Here is a 23,834-nt window from a genome sequence, read left to right as displayed (position 1 = left end):
GGACTTTCCTGTCTTGCTTATATTGTAGATGTACTCAATTTTCAACACAATGGACTAACTTGTATTCAAAATAATATTGAAGTTGGTACCTTGCTAAAGTTTGTATCTAATAAACTTAGAGGTTTTTAACAGAAACTATCAGTCTTATTAAATCAATCTATCTGTAGATATAATTTGTTGAACAATGACTAGGTTATTTTTGCAAACATCTACCTTTACATAATTGTTTTCATGGCAAACTCTAACATTATAAGCCACGTGAGACTCAAAGCAGTTAAGCAAGGTAGCTTTCTTATTCTCTATCAAGGTTCTATGAAGTAAATTATCATAGACAATTTGGGGAGTGAATGATGACACAATGGATAGTAACAGTTTCTGTGGGCAAAGAAGTAGTCAAACAACTCAAGCAGGGTGGAAAGGACAGCAGCTAATTTATACCTACTAGTCAGTGCAGACAACAGAGTTAGAGTATATCTTCTTAACTTATTCTGTTCAATTGACATGAAAAACCCACGTTCAATCCATGTCCTTAAAATGGAGAGAGACTGGCTAGTTGAAGGTATTTTCTAGGCTGAAGAATGAAAGAAATTCAATGTCACTTACCGCAGGAAGACTTTCACTACTCTTCACTTTATGTAAAGGGGAAGGAGGATCAATTGTTTTTTCATCATCACAAGAATGTGACTTGTATCTTTTTGGTTGGATAGCAGGACGTTTTACTTAAAAAAAAAATAAAGTTAGAAAATTAAGAGTGTTCAAAAATGTTTTATCAGTTTTAATTGTTGTGATAAGGACTACAATTATTGTCTTAATGCTAGGTAGCTTCTCATTATTATTAACTTTGGCAACATTTTATGCACATGTATCACATACTAGATTTTCTGGTATATCATCTTATCAAAATAGTCAAATATTCACATGAACCATATGAAATAGGTAGTTTGTTACAAATTTTATAGAAGTGAAATGCTAGAGAAGTTCAGGAAATTTCCCAATCACAGTTAGTTACTACTTTTAACTACTCTGATTCACTGCTCTGTAGTACTCTCCTGGACTCTTTTCCTATTATGGGTTCCTTTTGCCCTAAGCATCATTTGCTCTATGCTCCTCATTCTTTTGGGAACCTGACCAAGGAAGTATACACTCAAGAAACAATAGACATAGGAACAAAGAAAACACTTTATAGCAGAGTCCCAATATCTCCAAATGCCCAGGTTCCCCAGTATGCTGAACTCAGTTTGAATCTTCAGGTATGGTTGTAGAAAGGGAGAGAAAACACACTGAGATCCCAAGAAAGAGAAGAGTTTCAGTAGTCCCAACCTTGATCTTCACGTGATCTAGATCATTAATAAAACATTACATATTGGATATTCTCATATTTTAGCTGATCACATCATAAATCCATCTACTCTTGAAAATCCATAGTTGGTGAGAAGCATGGTAGGTTAGGGAAAACATGTTCTCACTCCTGCATTTTCCATAGCAAGAACAGATATATTACTCAGCTTCTTCTGAGTCAAGGTTCAATCATGTGGAAAAGAAAAACAATTCTCTCAACACTTTATAAAAAGGAAACTATTGCACAATAACTCCAATAAATTTTTGCCTAGCTATATATTTTCTTGAAATATTCTTTTTATTACAAACCCAACAAATTCAGTAATTATTACAATTTTAAGGTAATGAAACCTTAGCTACAAGGACTCTAATATAATGTCACACTTTTTCAGCCTTTCTACAAGTAATTCAGCAACTTGGTTTCAATTATCTATCTCATAACAAAGGTAGGGAGGTGAATGTCTGATTAACAGTTGGTCTGTGTTTCACTCCAGTAACTTCAATCCAATAGCATCATATGGGCTTGGTAACACAGCTTAGTAATAAAGGCTTTCCTAATATACACATGTACAACCTATACACACATGCACAACCTAATATACACTTGCACAATCTACACTTATGAACTCCAGGTCCTGGAGTTGTAAATTGTGGGAGAAAAGGGCTTATCTATGGAAGGCATAATTTCGAATGTGTAAGATTTGGTAATAGGATAAATCTGCCTTTCATTCAAACACTGTTACTGCTCCTTTCTCACACTGTGCACATCAAGCTCATCTGCCTAGTGCCTCTAGCACTCACACCTTGCTCACACTGTCCTGTATCCACAGGGTTCTTCACTGACTTCCTTTCCCCACATCCAGGTTCAATTTACCCTTAAGTCCTCAACATACATATACTAGCTCTTAAATCTCCAATTTCTCCCATAATTGAACACCACTAATGTATAACATTTGGGTAATAAAAATGGTAATAGCTCCCCATTATCCTTTTTTATCTTATCAATAAAGTACAGTTACGGTGCCACTTGTCTATTATTGCTTCTTTCAGACATAGACAGTTCAGACTTAACAGTATTTTGACTTTCATGGTTTTTAGCTTTATAATGGTACAGTAGTGGGACACATTTTGGGTCTCTCCCCTAGCAAGCAGTATGTGTTGGTCCTTTCCCTTGGTGTACAGGCTACAAAGTGCAGCTTCCAGTCAGCCAAGCAACCCTAAGATGAACAGCTGGATGCTCTACAGTGTTCTGCGTTGGTAGGCCATGTGTTCAGTAGCCAGTTGGGTGTCTTCCTGAATAATGTGTAAAGATACAGAAGTCCCATAGACATTCAAACAGGTGGTTTCTGATGACATTCCAGGATACTCTTTCTAGAAGACTGGTAACAACAAATGTAACCATCCAGTGGGCCATAGAAGAGTTTGTGAACCTAGAGACTGATCTTCCAGAAGGACTGTAAAACTCTGGCATGAGGCAAATGACTAACTGCACTGCCCCTAAAGGGAAATTTGTATAGAAATTTAAAAATTAAGGAAAAAATTGATATAATACCATGACAATATTAATAAAATAGCATCATTTGAGCTAAAAAAATTAAAAGTTTAAAAGAAAGGTGGGAAAGGAGAAAACTAATGATCTATAAATTTTATTGATTTTTAGAGATTTATTTTTATTTTATGTGTATGGGTGTTTTGCCCACATGTATGTGGCCTACAGAGGCTAGAAGAGAGTATAAGAAACCCTGGAACTGGAGTTATAGACGGTTGTGAGCCACCATGTGAGTGCTGGGAATCGAACCTGGGTCCTTTGGAAGAACAACCAATACTTTTAACTAGTGAGCCATCTCTCTAGCCTGTAAATAAAATTTTAGAATACTAATTTCTGGAAACAAATGATGGATATTTAGAGTTCAATGAACACAGGGAAACACCTACCCCCATTAGAAAATAACATTATACTATATATGCAAATATAGTATATACTATATTTTATTTTGCTAAGCAAAGATGTAACCCTGTATAAAATAGAAAGTAATGCTGATGTACATACCAGTCACTGCAGAGCTAATCTCATTTCCATTACTGGTCTCAACAGCACCATAAGATTTTAGTAGTTCTTTCATTTTTTCATCATCTGCTTCTTCCAAAGCAGTCTTCTGTTTCTGATCTTTCTGATTAGGGTTTGCTCCATGTTCTAGGAGTATCTCAGCTGCCTGGAAGGTAATTGTTCAGTTATGTCTACATATATCTGCTTTCATCTTAAGACACCACTACCAAGCACATGTCTTCAAGGTATGAACAAGACACATTTCAATTACATTTGATATGGTCACTGTAACTTTGACTATATATTGTTTTACATCTTCATTTCAATTCTATTAGGTTTTTTTCATGTACTTGTAGTTTAATTATTTTACAACAGGCTTTCAGAACTGTAATATCTACCTGGTAAATTGTTCCTTTATCATTATGAAACGTCTGTATCCTAGTAATAGCACTTGCTTTAAAATCTACTTTGTCGCACATTACCAAAGCCATTCTTTCTTTTATTATTTGTGGAATGTATCTTTTCTATAATTTTGCTTTGGTCCCATCTGTGTCCTTATAACTGACGTAAGCTTCTTACAGACCACATTTAGTTGGGTTTTGTTTATTTATCCAATCTGAGGTTTTCTACCATCTCACTGAAATGGTGATATGGTTTAGATTTGGAATGTTCCCTACAGACCCATGTCTTAAAGGCTTTCTTACCTTGGCTCTGAGAGGTAGTAGAAACTCTAATACTGGTAGGAAGTCTACCAGTCACTGGGAACATATGTGATATGTCTTTCCTCTCTTGCTTTGTTCAACCATGTGCTTTCTGCCACTATTCTATATACCACAGGCCTAAAGCAATAGATCCAATCAACTGCAGACTAAAATCTCTGATATGATAAACCAAAATAAAGGTTTTCTCTTTATAAGATAATTGATTTCAAGTATTTATTACAGTGATAGAAAGCTACCAGTGACTGGATCATTTACATTGGAAATTATAATTAGCAAGTCTGGGTGTGTTTATTTATTTATGTTTTTTGAGACAGTCTTAGCTGAGGGGAAGCAAAATCACATGGTAGTGCTGCAGAGTGGTACATAACTAAACATCAGCACAAGCTAGGGCGGCGTTGTCCATTTTCTTGCTGCTACTGAAAGCATTCTCTTGCCCCTTTCCCTCATCTTTTCATAACAGCTCAAAAAAAAAAAAGGATAAAAAACCACCATGTCTTGGTGCTTTTTCAATGATACATTTTTAAGTTGTCACCTATGTCTTCCAATAGTAAATAATTTTCTTTATTATATGAATTTTACAATAGAATATTTCATTTCTTACATCCCATTTGTTGGCTACTCTTATCTTTCTTTTTACTTGAATACATTAGTTCTACAGTGCAGTATAATTTTATTCCAAGCATTTAAATTTTCTTTTAAATATATTTATAAAGTGAAAATTCTTTTTAAATCTACATAATTATCACATGTAGAATTTCATTCTTTTGTAAATCTGAATTTCCTTTAAGTATAATCTTTCTTCTAGATTATTTTAACAATTCCTAACATTAAAAATTATTTTATGTATATGGGTATTTTGCTGCATATTACTTTTTATGTATACTAGTATTTTGCTATATCCATCTACCATATGCATGCAGTGTCCTCAGAGGCCACAAAGGGCATCTGATCCCCTGGAACTGGAGTTACAGACAGTTTTAAGCTGCCATGTAGGAACCCAGGTCCTCTGGAAAGTGTAGCCAGTGTTATTAACATGGAATCATCTATTCAGTCTCATACACTTATATTTTTAATGCAACAATATAGGAAATGAACTCTCTTAACCCTTGCTTATTTCAAAAGGTCTGTGTTCCATAACCATTGTCTAAAAATAATTAAGATAGGACTGGAGAGATGGCTCAGCTGTTGAAGTCTAGGCTCACAACCAAAAAGATAGGACAAATTAAGATATACGACCATCTGCAACTCCAGTGCTAGAAGATCTTCTGCCCTCTTCTGGCCTTCACGGGCATTACATGTATATAGTACACAGACACTAATAATGCTAGGCAAAACACTAATACACATAAAATAAAGGAAATCTCAAAAGGGAGTGGTAATAAAGATGCCTGTGGTATTCTTGCCAGCCAGTTTAGGTCAGTAAGCAAATGCAAGGTCCACTAAGAGAACCTGTCTCAAAACCTAACACAGAGAGTGACTGAGCAAGAAACCTGCTGTTGACCTCTGGGTCCATGCCATGCACATGAACCTACACACACACACACACACACACACACACACACACACACACACACACACACACCCAATGTAGTTAATGCTTCTGTGAGTATTAGTTTTTGGTACATGCTAACAGGTTATCTAAAATAAAAATATTATGTACTGAGTCACTTAAATAGCTTCTCTAAGCAGAAACACTGCATTTATATTCATACTTTTTCATTGTTGAGGAAGAGAAGTCTTTGTGTGGTGTCTTATGAAGAACAGAGCATAAGACAATCCCCACCCCCCGTAAATACCTCCACATTCCACCTGTCTTTTTCTTTTATGAACCATAGTCACATCCTTAATATAGTGATATGATAAAACACTATATACCAAGTTCTGTAAGTTTTTTTTTAAATAAATCTCCAGTTATCTAATACAAGTACAAATTATAGAATTAACTTTTTTTTCAAGACAGGGTTTCTCTGTGTAGCTTTGAAGTCTATCATGGCACTCTCTCTAGAATTAACTTCTAAAATGTGGTCTTTTAAAAGAAAATACTCTAAAAACTCAATTTGGAATTTATTTATGTGGCTTAGAGTTAACTGATCTTTTCTTTGTACAATACCAACAAATTTATCACTTTCATGATTCTTTCTGTTTGCTTTCTTCCATTTCAAAACCATATATTCTTTTTTTGGTCAGGAAAATATGTATTTATGTGACTGAAATTAACGTCATCATTATGAAATTGAGAATGTATTAAATTTTAAATGCAAGCCCCCAAAAGTTATAAAGCAAGAATTTCAGGTAGAAAAACAAAAGAGAAAGTAGGGTTAATCAATTTATACCATTAGGTAAAAATCAACAAATCATAGAGAAAGAGAAAAAAAGGAAAAAAGAAATTTCAAAACTGTTATAAATTGGCCGCCGGCCTGACCCCTACTGAGGTGATTGTACCCTCTGCTCTTGCCCTATTCCTACTCAACGTCCATTCACCCGATCTCTCTGGGCCTGCTCCTGCATAGAGCAGACCCACCCACGCAAGGAGGAGCTCCCTGAGTCTGGAAACACCTCACTCTTCCTTCCCCCTCCGCCGGCCTGACCCCTGCCAAGTGAGCAGACTACCAGGAGAGGCAAGACCATCCAGAGCTGCAGACATTGAAGTCTTGGCCCACACACACCACCGGGTGACAAGAGGAGATAGAGAGACCTCACCTACACCCACTGGAAGACGAGATGGAAAGAACACTAATTAACAAAATCAGAAACGAAAAGGGGGATATAACAACAGACACTGAGGAAATCCAGAGAAACATCAGGTCTTACTTTGAAAACCTGTACTCCACAAAATTCGAAAATATAAAGGAAATGGACAATTTTCTGGAGAGATATCACTTACCAAAATTAAACCAAGAACAGATAAGCAGTTTAAATCGACCTATAACCCCTAATGAAATAGAAGCAGTCATCAAAAGCCTCCCAACCAAAAAAAGCCCAGGGCCAGATGGCTTCACTGCAGAATTCTACCAAAAATTCAAGCAAGAGCTAATACCAGTACTCCTCAAATTGTTCCACACAATAGAAACAGAAGGGACATTGCCAAACTCTTTTTACAAGGCTACAATCACTTTGATATCCAAGTCACACAAAGATACAACTAAAAAAAGAGAACTACAGACCAATATCCCTCATGAACATCGATGCAAAAGTACTCAACAAAATATTGGCGAATCAAATCCAAGAACACATCAGAAAAATCATCCACTATGATCAAGTAGGCTTCATCCCAGGGATGCAAGGATGGTTCAACATACGAAAATCCATCAATGTAATCCACAATATAAACAAACTGAAAAAGAAAAACCACATGATCATCTCACTAGATGCTGAAAAAGCTTTTGACAAAATCCAACATCCCTTCATGATAAAGATTCTTGGAGAGAACAGGAATAACAGGAACATATCTAAACATGATAAAAGCAATATACACCAAACCAACAGCAACATCAAACTAAATGGAGAGAAACTTAAAGCGATTCCTCTAAAATCAGGAACAAAACAAGGCTGTCCACTCTCTCCATATCTCTTCAATATTGTACTTGAAGTTCTAGCTAGAGCAATAACACAACAAAAGGAGATCAAAGGGATACAAATTGGAAAGGAAGAAGTCAAACTTTCACTATTTGCAGATGATATGATAGTTTACATAAGTGACCCGAAAAACTCTACCAGGGAACTGCTACAGCTGATAAACACCTTCAGCAAAGTGGCAGGACACAAAATTAACTCAAAAAAAATCAGTAGCCCTACTATATACAGATGATAAATGCAATAAGAAAGAAATCAGAGAAATGTCACCCTTCACAATATCCATAAGCAACATAAAATATCTTGGGTAACACTAACCAAAAAAGTGAAAGACCTGTACAGTAAGAACTTTGAGTCTTTAAAGAAAGAAATTAAAGAAGATACCAGAAAATGGAAAGATCTCCTATGCTCTGGGATAGGTAGAATCAACATAGTAAAAATGACCATCTTGCCAAAAGTAATCTACAAATTCAATGCAATCCCCATCAAAATCCCAGTACAATTCTTCACAGACCTTGAAAGAACAATACTCAACTTTATATGGAAAAACAAAAGTCCCAGGATAGCAAAAACAATTCTGTACAATAAAGGATCTTCTGGAGGCATCACCATCCCTGACTTCAAGCTCTATTATAGAGCCATAGTTCTGAAAACTGCTTGGTATTGTCACAAAAATAGACAGATACACCAATGGAATCAAATTGAAAACCCTGATATTAACCCATACATGTATGAACACCTGATTTTTGACAAAGAAGCTAAATCTATACAATGGAAAAAAAGAAAGCATCTTCAACAAATGATGCTGGTACAACTGGATTCAGAATTGCAGACAATTGCAGATAGATCCATATCTGTCACAATGCATAAATCTTAAGTGCAAATGAATCAAAGATCTCAACATAAATCCAGCCACACTGAATCTTCTAGAAGAGAAAGTGGGAGATACCCTTGAACGAATTGGCACAGGAGACTGTTTCCTGAACATTATACCAGTAGCACAGACATTGAGATCCACAATTAATAAATGGGACCTCCTGAAACTGAGAAGCTTCTGTAAGGCAAAGGACACAATCAGTAAGACAAAACGACAGACCACAGAATGGGAAAAAATCTTCACCAACCCCACATCTGACAGAGGGCTGATTTCCAAAATATACGATGAACCTACCAAAACACAAAACAATGAAATTAAAAAGTGGGTTGCAGAACTAAATAGAGAATTCTCAACAGAGGAATCTGAAATGGCTGAAAGACACTTAAGAAAGTGCTCAAAATCCTTGGCCATCAGAGAAATACAACTCAAAACAACTCTGAGATATCATCTTACACCAGCCAGAATGGCTAAAATAAAAACACCAATGACAATTTATGCTGGAGAGGATGTGGAGAAAAAGGAACATTCCTCCATTGCTGGGGGGGAGTGCCAACTTGTAAGACCACTTTGGAAATCAGTATGGTGGTTACTCAGAAAAATGGGAATCAGTCTACCTCAAGATCCAGCAATTCCTCTCTTGGGCATATACCCAAAGAATGCACATTCATACAACAAGGACATATTCAACCATGTTCATAGCAGCATTGTTTGTAATAGTCAGAGCGTGGAAGCAACCTAGATGCCCCTCAACTGAAGAATGGATAGAGAAAATGTGGTACATTTATACAATGGAGTACTATTCAGAAAAAAGCAATGGAACCTTGAAATTCTCAGGCAAATGGATGGAACTAGAAGAAACCATCCTGAGTGAGGTAACCCAGTCACAAAAAGACAAACATGGTATGTACTCACTCATATATGAATTTTAGACATAGAGCAAAGGATTACTAGCCTACAATCCTCTTCACCAAAGAAACTAAGAAACAAGAAGGACTCTAAGAGAAAAATGCATGGACCCTGGAGAATGGGAAGGGGCAGGATCTCCTGAGCTAATTGAGAGCATGAGGGTAGGGGAGAGGGAGCTGGCAGAATGAGAGGAGGAGAAGAGGAGAGGAAGAAGAGGAAATGGCGGAGCAGAAATGTTGAGTTGGGGGAAGAATAGAGAACAGGATGAGAGATACCATATCAGAGGGAGCCATTATAGGTTTGAGGAGAGACCTGGCACTAGGGAGATTTCCAGAAATCTACAAGGATGACACAAACTAACAATCTAGGCAACGGTGGAGAGGATACCCTAAATGCCCTTCCCCTATAATGAGACTGATGACTACTTTATATGCCATCCTAAAGCCCTCATCCAGTGGCTGTTGGAAGCAGAGGCAGACACCCACAGCTATACACTGAACTGAACCCTGGAACCCAGTTGCAGACAGGGAGAAATGAAGATCAAAGGGGTCAAGACCAGGCTGGTGAAACCCACACAAACAGTTGGCCTAAACAAGGGGGAGCACATGGACCCCAGACTGCTGTCTGGGAGGCCAGCACAGGACTGATCCAGACCCCTGAACATGGATGTCAATGAGGAAGCCTCTGCACTCTATGGGGCCTCTGGTAGTGGATCAGTATTTTTTTCTCTGGTGTAGGAAGGGACTTTGAGAGCCCATCCCACATGAAGGGATGCTCTCTCTGCCTGGACATATGGGGGAGGGCCTAGGCCCGGCCCAGGATGATGTGGTGGACTTTGGGGAGCCCCCATAGAGGGCCCTACCCGGCCTGGGGAGTGGAGGGGGATGGGGTGGGGGGCAGGTGGGAGTTGGGGGGGGAGTTGGAGGGAGGGGAGGGAGAGGGATAAAGGACTGACATGTATAGCAAGCTTGTTCCTAATTTGAACTAATAAAAAATAAAAATAAAAAACAAAAAAACAGTTACAAATTACCAAAACAAAAACCAGAATGTCAATACTTATAAGATCTTACTTATCAATCACCGACTTAAGTTCAAATAGAACAAATTATCCAACAAAAGATATAGAGTGGTAAAATAGTTAAAAAAAACACTCATTTTAATTTCAAACCTTTATATCATGGGCTAAAAGCGAAGAGATGGCAAAAGTATTCCTGAAAACGGAAAGTAAAAGATGACAAGAGTAGCTATATTAACATTTGAAATAACAAATAAATAAATTTAATGAACAGATCGGGTAGACATAAAATGAGCAAGCAACAGCAAACCTGAACTATATCTTTTAACAAATTGGTCTAATAGGCCAATAATAAATAAAACATTTAGCTCAAAGTAGCAAAATACATCTTTACCTAAAACATAAAAACATTCTCCAGAAAAGATAATATGTTAGACCACAAAACTAAGAAATTTAAGACTGAGAAATTCTTTTATCAACTCAACTATTATTTTCAACCACAATATGAAACTGTTAAGTCAATAACAGAAAAAAAAATGAAGGCCAGAAACAGTGGTGCACACTCTTAATCCCAGTGCTGAGGAGCAGAGGCAGTCCTATTTCTGTAAGTTCAAGGTCAGTCAAGGCTGTATAGTGAGATCTTTTATCAAAGGGAAAAAAGGAAAAAAGCATACAATATGTAAAAATTAAATGGTAACTTTCTGAATAACTAATGTGCAAAAATATTAATAGGGAAATTAATGCAACATGAGAAAAATGAAAAAAAAAATACCAAAAATTGAGAAACACAGTAAAAACAGACTTAAAAAGGAAAGAATACAGCAATAAACATCTATGTTGAAAAGAAAGTAGCTTAAATAAACTAAGTTTACATATCAAGGAACTAGAAATAAAATAACAAACCAATTCCCAAATTATAAGAAATAAGAACAACAACAACAGAAACATAACAAAACACCCCAGAAGACAAGTAAAACAGAGATGAGAAAACCAACAAAAAATGTTCAGCAAAAAACTGTTTTTTTTTCTTTTTAAGACTAACAAAACTGGTAAGCTAAAGTACATATAAGGTGAAGTTCCTAGAAAAGAAGTCATGCCTATGTTGAAGACTGTGTAAGGCTAATAGACTGACTGGAATTTCCTGGTCTTGGAGAATGAGAATTCTGCAGATCCAGACACAAAACTGTATTGGTCTAACTTCAGTTCTTTAAATTTACTACTCACCTGTTTCCCAGATAACATCCCCTTCTCACTGCATATATTCATTGTACATTGCATTGTGTTGCACAGGAAACTTACACGTGTGTTTTATAAATATATCACACATCGACCTCACATATTTTTGACAGTATGGTAAAACATTTGGAATGTATGATTAGCTGACCACTAATTTCTACCAGCCGCAAGGCTGAGAATATCATCAGATAACTTTTAAACCCCAGTTAGTTACAACCCCCCATTCTGATGTCCCCAGCATTATATTTGGTAAATGCTTTGATTTCTGATTTTATTCTGTGACTATACGAATTCGTGCAACTACTTCCATAATGGAACAAGTTATTTGTGGCAAACTGAATTCATTCTTCTGTTGCACTGTCATGCATATTTGATTCTGAATAAACTGTTTCCCTGGAGTGAAAGCTGTGTTTTGCATCAAAATAGATAGCAAAAAGAAATGCAAAATGAGATAATACAATTGAGACCACAGAAATAAAATGGCCATAAGAAACTACTATGTCCACTTATATGTAAATTGGATAAGTTGAAGAAGTAGGTTGATTACAAGAGACATAATACACCAAAATCTGTTCATGAAAATAAAAAATCCTCAAAAACCTGACAAAGTAAAAAGATATTAAATTAATGATTAAAACTGTTGACTTAAAACAAAGCTTAACACCAGCTGCCTCACTGCTAATCCTATAAAACCTTTTTTAAAGATTTTTATTTATTTATTATGTATACAACATTCTGCTTCCATGTATATCTGCACACCAGAACTCATAACAGATGGTTGTGAACCACCATGTGATTGCTGGGAATTGAACTCAGGACCCCTGGAAGAGCAGACAGTGCTCTTAAACTCTGAGCCATTTCTCCAGCCCCATAAAACCTCTTGAAAAAGAATAAATTCCAATCCCTTGCAAACTCTCCCAAAGATTGAAGAGATCACTTCCAAACTTGTTTATCACACTGTCACTGCTATCAGAATATCAAAAGGCAATGTATCAGCAATATGAAAATAAAGAAAATCCCTGTATTGTTGATGGGCATATAAATTAGAATAGCAATTACAGAGAATTCAGTTTCCTGAAAAAATTAAGACCTATTATGTCAATTCCATCATTGCATATAAATGAATGGAGTAAAGCCACTGTTTCAAAGAGGTCTCTGCACTGCCATGCCCATTGCAACATTTACAATAAAGGAGATATGTAACGACCTCATGTCTGTTGATGGACATAGGAAATCACATACACACATTTTCATATTCATATAAATTCACACACATGTGCAATGGCATGATACTCAGCATTTAGTTCACTTCTTTTTTTTAAGATTTATTTATTATTCAGTGTTCTGCCTGCATGTGTGCTTGCGCACACGCACACGCACATATATGTGGGTAAATGTGAGGGCACATGAATGCATGTGACTATGTAGTCCAAGGTTATCCTCAGATATCATTCACTGGAAGTCTTGTACCTTGTTTTTGAGACAGGGTCTCTCACTAGAATCCAGTGCTTCCCGGTTAGGCAAGGCTGTCTGGTCAGTGAGCCCCTGAGAACCGCCTATTTCCACTTCCCTGACATTGAGTTTTTTCCTTATGTGGGATCTGGGGATCCAACTCAGATTTGAATGTTTGTCTTCTGACTGAGCCATATCCTCAGCCCCTATTTTACTTTTGGTAATAGTAACATTCCTCCTCCTCTGATTTGTCAAAAAGAAAAGAAAAGGAAGATGGAAGGGGGAGGAGAAGAAAAAGGAGGAGGGAGTTGTTTAGACTTTTGAGTTATGGAGCTGGAGTGATGACTCAATGGTTAAGCACTGGCTACTCCTCCTGAAGATTCAGGTACAAATCCAAGCAACCATGTGGCAGCTAACAACTGTCTGTTGCTCCCGTTCCAGGGAATCTGCTGCCCTCCTCTGGCCTCTGAGAGAACTGCATGGATGTGGTACACACACATTAGATGCAGGCAAAACACTCATACACATAGAGTAATAATAACAAATAGAAACAAAACCTTTTCTTAGTGTTTCCTTGATTTGTTTTGGGGGGGGTGGGATCCAGGAAGGAGACACTGGGTGAGAGAAGGACTGAAAACAGATGACCTCCTCATTTTCCTTTTCAGGCAGAAGTAGTGCCATTCTGACAGCAGGATTCTGTCCTAAGGGCATTCTGTCCATTCTGACCTAAGGGCACACTGTGAGCCGGTAACAGTATCCTGGACTGAGAAATTATGAAGGAGAAAATGATGAAACAAATCTCTTGAGTTTTAAGGTCAATATTTGAAATAGTGTATCACTGAAACAATGGCCTTTAAATGTCCTGTGATACTTTTACTGTACTGCCTGGCAAAGAAGAGCAAAGTAAGTATCAGCAAACTTCCAACAGCAATCATCCATGCCTTTCCCTCAAAACTACTGAGACCTTGTAGGTTAGAAAAAAATTCTTGGCCAACCTCTGGGAATTCAGAGAGGGAGGAGGGAATATATGAGCAAGGGAGGTCAAGATCATGATGGAGAAACACACAGAGACAGTTGAACAAAGCTCATAGAAACTCATGAACTCTACACCAGCACCTGTGGAGACTCCAGGGGACCAAACTAGGCCCCTCTCATATATGGGAGGGAGACAGTTGTAAAGCTTGGACTATTTGAGGGGCCCCTGGCAGTAGGAGCAGGATCTATCCCTGGTGCATCAGTTAGCTTATTGGAGACCATTCCCTATGGTAGGATGCCATGCTCAGCCTTAATGCATGGGAGAGGGGTTTGACCCAACTTATTGTGCCAGATTTTGCTGACTCCCCATGGGAGTCCTTACCCATCAGGAGGAGTGGACTGGGGGGCAGGATGGGGGTGAGGAGTTGAAGAGGGGAAGGAGGGAGGACTGTGGTTGGAATATAAAGTGAAATTTGAAAGAATAAATTATATATAAAAAGGAAAGAATGCCTGGGGCGGGTATGAGGGCTCATGCTGCTTATTGGCACACAGGAGGTTCAGGCAGAAGCATTCTAAGTTTGAGGTCAGTGTCAGTTAAGTTCCTGTCATATTTATCATCACTAATATTAGACCCTTTGTGGAAATCACTTTAGAAAACTAAAACTAAAATTAAAATTTATTGAATGCTTTCTTATTTTATAAATTAACATTTATTGAATGTGTCATGGCCTACATGACACATGTGAAAAAGAATTTATTAAAGTATTTATTGATTTTCTAAACTATGCACAGCATTGTATCTTCATTCATAATTTTAGCAGGCTTTAAAATTATTTTAGTATAAGCAATTACTTTAGTTCTCACTTTAAAATACCTTCATCTTTTCCACTTATTTCTCCTAAGGACAGAGGACCCTAATGTGACAAGCACCATTAGTTACCTTTAAATGACTCCCTGCAGCAGCAGCATGTAAAGGCAGGGTTCCATCCATGCTTTCACAGTTTACGTGTGCACCAGCTTCTAAGAGCTCTGTAATTACATCACCAAATCCCTCACTAGACGCCTCATGAAGGGGTGTCCAACCTGAAAAAGATAAGAAGAAAAAATAATAAAGCTGTTCTTTACCTACTGAGCTTCATATAATATCTTTATTTAAGGGGGCCGTGTGTTAGTGAACTCAATAACTCTATTGAAATGTATGTACATGTACCAAGTATTGAACAAGAATTAGTATTAAAATACTGCCTTAAAGCATATAGACTTCATTTTGGGAAAAAGCAATCTCTTCATAACTACAGCTGATAGAAGCACCATCAGAAACATGGTAAGTAAATGCTCCCATTTCAGTTTGTTTCTGCAACCCAGGTTCCACAGGGTCTGACCTAAGCTTCTCAGATTCGCACTGCTCCACTCCCATCTGATGAGTAAAGCTTTGCGTTTCCCTCTTCATTTTACACAAGTTACTTTATGTATAAGCAGAATGTCACAAAATCAACGTTTAAAGCAAGTTTAGAATAAGAAAAAAATAGGAAAGGAAGGAGTATAAAGGCAGCAGGGAGAGAAGAATGGATAGGAAGCCAGGACATTTTGCATTTTTTTCCGAAGTCAGGGAATGGGATTAAGGCTTCCAATGAAAAACTCAACTAACTCCTTTTACTCCCCCCTCCCCATTCTGTGCTCCCTACTGAATGTTCTCAGTTACAAGAACTGTTTCAAAGAAGACATTTAAGCAGTGACAAATCATTAAAATACAGTATAAAAATACATTAAAAGTTAGTTAATTATCAGCCAGTATCAAAATTGGGGGCAAAGGAAAAATAGTATTTCAGCGAGTTCAAATTAAAAACACAAACAATTAAAAGGACCCAGACCTGCATTATCTTTTAGATTCACAACTGCTCCAGACTGTATTAGAACTTTCACTAGGGGCAGATTTCCTTCTCTGGAAGCCACATGCAGCTGGCTCTCTCCTTTGGCATTCCTCTTCTTGATTCCAGTTGTGCTGGCATCTGTAACTGTATCAAACAAATCTGAGATTTACTTTATGCAAAATGTTCATTGTTATATGATGCTATAAGTACATCTTAGAAAGTACAGATGCACTTCCTGATAATGCTCTAAACAGGATGTACTACATGTGTAACATTGCCTTTAAGGAAGAAAAGTGTTTGTTTTAGGTCGCATTTCAGGTAAGAAGGTAGGAGTACATCACCATGGGGGGAAATCACAGGAGCGGGTGTTTGGGAGAACTGGTTAATAATCTTATAAACTGATTATATTTAAGAATGCAGGAGGTATATAATAGATAAAAAACTCCTGAAACACTGGAAAGTCTTAATGAAAAAATTGATACTGCGAGGCCGGGCGCGAGAGGCGGCGCGAGTCGGGCGGCCGAACCGACGCTCCCTCCCCATGGCCGGGAGCGGGCCGCGGAGGCGGCGGCGGCGCTGACGGGCTCGGGGCGGGGCGGCCGGGGGCCCGTAGCCCTGGGGAAGATGAACGCCCTCCGAGAGCAGAAGGAGAAGCAGGAGAGGATGCGGGAGGCAGCGGCCTTGGGGGACATTCGGGAGGTGCAGAAACTGGTGGAAAGCGGGGTGAATGTGAACTCCCAAAATGAGATCAACGGCTGGACCTGTTTACACTGGGCATGTAAATGCAACCATGGCCAGGTGGTCTCTTACTTGCTAAAATCAGGGGCTGACCGAGAAATCCTTACAGCAAAAGGAGAAATGCCGGTGCAGTTAACATCAAGGAGAGAGATCAGGAAGTTAATGGGAGTGGAAGACGATGATGACGATGACGAGCTCCCTCAGCTGAAGGAGTCAGAACTGCCCTTTGTTCCCAACTATCTGGCCAACCCAGCCTTCCCTTTTATCCATTCTCCTGCAGCAGAAGATTCCACCCAGTTGCAGAATAGGGGCTCCTCCACACCTCCTGCATCACCCCCTACAGATGGCTCACCTCCATTGCTGCCCCCCACAGAACCCCCTCAGCTAGGAGCCTTTCCTAGGGCCCACACTTCTTTGGCACTGGTTCAGAATAGCGATATTTCTGCCCCCTCTTCCATACTCAGAACACCAGAAAACACAAAACCTAGTCCTGTGGGTCAGCCACCAGTGAGTCAGAACCGCTCCTCTGTCCCACCCAAGCCACCAGTGTCTTTGGAGCCTCAGAATGGGACATTAGCAGGACCAGCGCCAGCATTTCAGCCATTTTTCTTCACTGGAGCACTTCCATTTAATACGAAAGAGCTGGTACTCAAGGTGAGAATTCAGAACCCATCTCTTCAGGAAAATGATTTCATAGAAATTGAACTGGACCGACAAGAGCTCACCTACCAAGAACTGCTCAGGATGAGTTGCTGTGAGCTGGGTGTTAATCCAGACCAAGTGAAAAAGATCAGGAAGTTACCCAACACTCTGCTGAGAAAGGACAAAGATGTTGCCCGACTCCAGGATTTCCAGGAGCTGGAGCTGGTTCTGAATGATCAGTGAGAATAATTTTCTATTCAGGAATGCTGCATCCACACTGACTGAGAGACCTTGCTACAACCGGAGAGCTTCAAAACTAACATACTAATGCAGCAGGGTCTTTATCACTGAGTATTGTGACAGTATGTGTCACCTCTGGGCCAAAGGACAAGCCATTGATCCCAAAGCCTCGGATGCCCACCAGGCAGGCCCCTGGTGTCACTGGGTAGTGTACACTAATATCTTGCCTCAGCAGGAGGGAACCCCAACCCCCCGGCAGTGGTGCCACTCTTCCAAACCTCTTGGTGCACAATAAACCTATTGCTGAATCTTTGAACAGCTGAAAAGTAGTCTTGAGAGGCAGAAGCCGGAGGTACGATAGCCAGTGTTTTATGTGCAGAATCTAGAGGGTTGTTGAAGCAGAAACTGAGAGGGCGGACCTGTTTCCAGCCACCTCTGTTGACAGTGCACCTGAAGGGTCAGGCGCACTTCTCTTGGTGTTGCATGCTCATGATGCACCTGAGATTTTGAACTGACTAGGGAGGAGGACTGGGGAAAGAAAGCACAGGCCCTAGACAAAGGGATTCTGGTGTGACCTGTGGCTGTGAGGTTCCATATAGCATATTTATAAATGTTACTCAGGTTCAAAGTATTTAAAAGTATAGTTACTAAACTGTAAATAGGCTGTTAACCAAAAGAGCTTCCCCTCCCTCACTTTTCTTTTGTGACCACCCATGGCTGCCACTTTGCATCTCCTCCTTCCACAGCCACTAGAGGGCTCTCTAATGCTTTCTAAAGGAACCACTCCATTTTTACACTGAGCAGTTCCTGTCATCCGTCTTGAATTGCACCATCCAAGAAGAGCACAAACACTGCTGGTCCACGTCCACCACTCTCACTTCCCACCAGAAATGAAAAGCAGTTTTCTAGCCTGAATTTGTTGCTGTTTTGACAGTTTGTGGGAAACTGAACTAAAGGAGTTAGCATCTTTATTTTTGTATCAAAGATAAAGGTTATTTTGGAAATTATTAGGATTTTTACATAACTCTGAGATCTGTTGCTTTTTGTAAACAAATTGTTGAATCTTAGGAATCCCCCACCAATCCACGGGACAGTCAGTGAGCACCTGATCAGACTCTGGAGCACGGTGTAAGAATCTTTCCCAAAAATGCTTTCAGAGAGTCCTTCCCTTCTCAGCATCATTCAAGTGGAAAAGCCTCTGTTTTGCTGAAACAGCTTAACTTTAGGAATAGGACCTGTCCCATGCAGATGAACAGGAGAGCAGGGGCTGGAGCAGCTGTTGACGAGGATCCCTGCTGTCTTAAGCTTTCTCCCCATAGTGCCTATAATTTCCAAAGAAACTTAACTTCCTGACTATTAATTTTATTAGAACGCTGCAGTTGAGTGGAAACATGCAGATGTCAATGGAAGAGAATGTTATGCTGAGGTTATGGCCTCCCGATGCCACCTGAATGCTAAAATGAGGTTAAAGTGTTCTTCAGGGTCAGCTGCGTGGGGTCGTACATACCCACACTGGTAGAGCTGGTGACTTCCCCCTTGTAGAGTGTTTGCATAGCAGAGTGGTGGTTGCTCATCACCCCTTCTCCCAAGTACTTTAATGAAGAAACCTCCCTGGTGTTTCAATTAATCAGAAACTACTTTATCTAGATGTACTAACCTCCCCTCCTCCCCAATTTGCTTTGGAAAAACTTAGTTTACTGATACAATTGAGTGTGATTCAATCTTGGAAGAAATGAATTCAGTATTAATTCATGTCTAAATGACTGGGGTTCAAACTCCTTCAGCCACCCCAATTGATTAGAGGTTCTCAGAAACAGTAGAGACCTGGCTGGGAGGTGGGCTACAGGAGAGTGCTACAGAGCTCAGAAGCAGAGTGACCAAGGCTCTCGGTGTCCCAAATGAGGGGACGGGTTCCACATGGCTCTGCCCAGTACCCTGTCCTTTGCTGGTCCTCTGCAGTCATTGCCTCTGGCAGTGGGATGAAGATGCATGGTTGCTCTTAGGTGAGTCTGAAGTCTTAATCTATGCATTCAGAGAAATATTTTTATATGCTTTGTGTAATTTATAACAAGGGGTTTTCTTTTCAGCTTTGTTAACTGGATGCACTTCTCCTCCACGGCATATTTAAAGCATGTGTTCACACTGTGTAAACATTCACAGGGACTTTTCCTCATGTGTTGTTGACTGTTCAAACATAACAGGTATTATGAAAATTAAACGTTCACTGACAAACAAAAAAACAAAAAAATTGATACTGCCTACTGAATACCATATAGTATTTTATTAGTTGCCTCGTTCAAGGTGTTTCTAAACTGGGAACACATCTGTTAACTTTCAGAGTTAGCTCATGCTAGGTGAGTTATAAAGGAATAATTTCTTTTTAAAACTGTATATTTATTTCTTGGGCATATATCAGTGGACTGGGAAAACTAACTGCTGCTTTTCATTTAAATCCTAGCTTGAGAAGAAATCATAATAGTTCATATTCACTCTAGTAACAACTCAATCAAACACTGGTTAAAATCGGCTTGTTTCAGTTTTTCACTTCATCTAATAACAGGATACACATTTTTGTAAGGAAACCAAGTTCTGGTATTATGGAAACTCTTTTGGGTATGTGTATTAGTACTATATAGTAAAACAAAACAAACCTCCTTTTCCTACAGCTGTTTCTCAATGTGTGTGTTCTACCACACATGGTACCAAGGAACAGGCTGGCCTTTGGGATTCTCTGCATTATTTTTCATAGAAAATGCAGTACAAAATCATTTTCCAAAGAGTCCCTTTAAAGTCTTTTCTTTGTCATGTAAGCTAGAGAGATTAAGTTGGAACTAAAACCAATGAACAGATCATGTTTTCCCCCGTTTCCTCTCCATACTCTGCTATGATGCAATGATGGATATATTTTTTTAAACTATCAAAGAAAATACAGGAGGAAAGAACAGAGGATAAATCTGAACAGATTGGGGAAGGTGAATTGGAAAGTCACTGATGAAGAATCAATTTCCTTAGCAGAGTGTGGGGTGGCCTGCAAGGCGGATCATGAGAAAAAAGCCTATCTGATACCAGGCAGTCAGGCCTGGGGTAGTCATTTATCAAGGAAGAAAAATGTGCGGACACAGGAAACCTGACTGAAAGCTTACACAGAATAAAGTTGGGACTCTGAGCTTGCTTTTTCAACTCTGAATTGACTGGCAACCACTCACTTTATCTTGTACACCCACCCAAATCCAGTAATCTAGAGGTTTGTTTTCTGCATAAAACACATCAGAGAAGATAGAGACTGACATAAAAGCAAAACAGAGTTAGGGTAAGAAACAAAAGAATAACCATTACATCAATAGTGTTAGTACCACTTAGTAAATTTGTTACAAAGGCAGATTCTCCAGCTCAAACCTAGAGAGTAAACTCTAAAACCTCCTCTTATGGATTTCTAACTTCTGATCTTTATGATTTTTATATAATTCTCTCCCCACATGAATAATTTTCTTCTAACCAAAAGAACCCTTTTAACCCTTCAGTTAAAAGTATAACATTAACTTCCATATAAAGATTATAACACTTGCTATCTTCCTACAGATTCAATTTCCTAACTTCAGCTTGCATTTTCTGATGAAGAAGCAGCTCTACTGGAGAAGTCCATTCTGCAAGAAATTGAAGATGCCCCCCCCGCCCCGCCCCCCGCCCAGTCCATAGGAACTGAGGCCTTCAGCACAACATGCTCAAGGAACTGTTTGCTCAAACACATGATCTTGAAAGTCCTTCCCGAGTCCAGGCTGCAGGTGACAGCCAGTCCCAATCAGCACCTCCACAGAACCCTTATCAAAATTACTGTCAAAAATTCCTGGCAAAGTAGTGCTTAATTCCTGATCTACCCAAACTGGGGAGACAAATGTGTGTTGCCCTTTAAAAAAAAAAACAAAAAATCAAAAAAACAATCAAGTTTGTGATACTCAAAACTAACTGAAGCAGACTCTCTGAGGGCAGGACCAGGCAAACTATATTTTAATAAGCTGACTGGGTGATTCTGATGCAAGCTAGTTAGAAAACCACTGCATTAAGCATGAGACCCTAACACCAGTAACCAAACATGCCACTTTAAGGTAACAGATAAAAGGTAATTCTCTCCACAAAGAAAATGTGGCATATTTATTTACACAATAGAGTATTAATCAGCTCTTAAAAATAATGACATCAAGAAACGTGTATGCAAATGGTTAGAACTAGAAAAAAAAAAAACATTCTGAGTGAGGTAACCCAGACCCAGAAAGACAAACATGATACGTTCTCACTTATAAGTGGATATTAGCTATAAAGTAAAGGATAACCAGACTACAGTTCACAGCCTCAGAGAGGCTAAGTCAAAAAAAAGGGCTCAAGTGGGGACACATAGATTTCCATGGGAAGGAGAAATAGATTTTGTGGGTGGACTGGGGGCAGGTAGGCATGGGAACAGAAGTGTCCGGGAAGTGGGAGGAAGGGAGAGAACACTGGGAGAGATGACTGAAATTGGGTGACATTTGAAGGGTAATGTAGAAACCAATGAAGTGAAAACTCCCTTGAATCTACGAGAATGACCCTACCTAAATCTAGTAATGGGGAATGCAGAGCCAGAACTGGCCATCTTTTTCAACCAGGCAAGGTGCCCAGCAGTGAAAATGGGACATCAACCTAGCCATAAAACCTTCAACCCACAATATGTCCTGGGGTAATGGTGGCACAGAACTTGTGGGAGTGGCCAACCAATGATTAGGTTAACTTGAGGCCCACATCAGGAGAGGGAGCACATGCCTGACACTGCATGGATAGCCATAAACCAGACAGAGACTAGGCAGCCCAGAGACCCAGGATAGAACCAAATATGATCAGCAAAAGACAAACAAACAAAAACCAACCCAAAACAACCAACCAAATAAACAACTTGCCAACAACAGAAAAACTCAATGAAATGATTGCTAATGATCTTCTGCCATACTCATAGATTGGCACCTAGCACAGTTGTCATCAGAGGCATCGTCCAGCAACTGATGGGAGCAGATGCAGAGACCCACAGCCACACACTAGGTGAAGCCAGGGGAACTCTGCAGAGAGGGGGAAGGATTCTAGGAATCAAGGAGGTGGGGGAAACCATGAGAACATGACCCACAATGTCAACTAAACAGGGATCATAGGTGCTCACAGAGACGACACAACAATTCATGGACCCTGTATGGATCTAAGCTAGCTTCCTCTGCATATACATTATGGTTGCATAGCTTGGTGTTGGTGTTGGACTCCAGACGGTGGGAGTAGGGGATGTTTCTGATGCTTTTGCCTCCTCTTGGGACCTCTATCCTCCTACTGGTCACCTTGTCCAGCTATCTTTGTCCCTATTCTTACTGTAATTTGTTATACCATGTTTGGTTGATACCCCTGGGAGGCCTGTTTGTTGTTTGTTTTGTTTTGTTTTAAAGAGGGATAAATGGATGTGTCTTAAAAATCTGAGACATTACACAATCCTAGTCCTCCCACCGAATATTCTTTATGTCTCTGCTGTTTATCTCCTCTAATGTCTCAAACTGAAAGCCAAAGTCAGCAACATGACAAAAACTTATCTGGAGACTTCTGAATTTACTCAAGTGGAGCTTTAACAACAAATATATCTGAAATCATCTCACAGTTAATTGAATGTCCTCCAGCATAAAAAAAAACAAAACCCCACTAATCTAATTAAACATTTAGTAATTCTTTGAAGTAGAGTAGATAATGAGGCTTAATTACAAAACTTTGACATAAACATTTATACAAACCTTGGCTGCAGGGAGCTTCCAAAGAACCTTTCCTTTTCCTGAAATAATACTGGTCTTTTCTGTGTTCTTGGGTATCACTAGGCATGTGAGTTTCTGAATCCACATTCTCCCCTTTCTCCTTGCAATTTCTTACAGTTCTTTCAGCTCTACTGGTATTATCAGTTAACCCCTCATCTGAAACACAACATTTATACTATTAGTCTTTTAGTTCCCCTTCCTGGTTATATGACAAGAAAATAAAACCCCTGTTCTTCTAGAGTTTCTGTTTCAAAGAGAGCACGAGGAGCCTTTAAAATGTTTTCACAGAGCAGACTAAGTGTGCTGGTTGTGGTGCTAATGGAGACACAATGAATAGTGGAGATAGCAATTTTCCTCCATGAAAATGACTTTAGTATTTGAAAGCTAAATTAGTG

The 23,834-nt window shown here is 39.2% G+C and overlaps 2 protein-coding genes across 2 annotated transcripts in view; one reads left to right on the top strand and one right to left on the bottom strand.

The window, feature by feature from the left end:
• The window catches only part of Ankrd31 (ankyrin repeat domain 31), a 128,821-nt gene that overhangs the window by 37,727 nt on the left and 67,260 nt on the right, over positions 1-23,834 (bottom strand). The window contains exons 16-20 of the mRNA XM_035438778.1: positions 23,422-23,595; positions 16,013-16,150; positions 15,082-15,224; positions 3,389-3,551; positions 604-719 (exon numbers count right to left, since the gene is read on the bottom strand). Of these exons, the coding sequence (XP_035294669.1) occupies positions 604-719; positions 3,389-3,551; positions 15,082-15,224; positions 16,013-16,150; positions 23,422-23,595 (734 nt within the window). The remainder of the gene's footprint in view (positions 1-603; positions 720-3,388; positions 3,552-15,081; positions 15,225-16,012; positions 16,151-23,421; positions 23,596-23,834) is intronic.
• On the top strand, positions 16,637-17,811 carry LOC113834161 (ankyrin repeat domain-containing protein 40-like). Its single transcript, XM_035439130.1, has one exon. It carries the CDS (start codon positions 16,637-16,639, stop codon positions 17,633-17,635), a length of 999 nt encoding a protein of 332 aa, XP_035295021.1. The 3' UTR covers positions 17,636-17,811.

Source organism: Cricetulus griseus, chromosome 2 (genome assembly GCF_003668045.3).
Source record: "Cricetulus griseus strain 17A/GY chromosome 2, alternate assembly CriGri-PICRH-1.0, whole genome shotgun sequence".
Lineage (NCBI taxonomy): Eukaryota > Metazoa > Chordata > Mammalia > Rodentia > Cricetidae > Cricetulus > Cricetulus griseus.
The sequence above is the reverse complement of the archived record's forward strand: the minus strand, read 5'-3'. Positions and strand labels throughout refer to the sequence as shown.

Bases quoted from the DNA above. Each gene is read 5' to 3' on its own strand.
- LOC113834161 (XM_035439130.1), top strand. From the start codon at position 16,637: ATGAACGCCCTCCGAGAGCAGAAGGAGAAGCAGGAGAGGATGCGGGAG.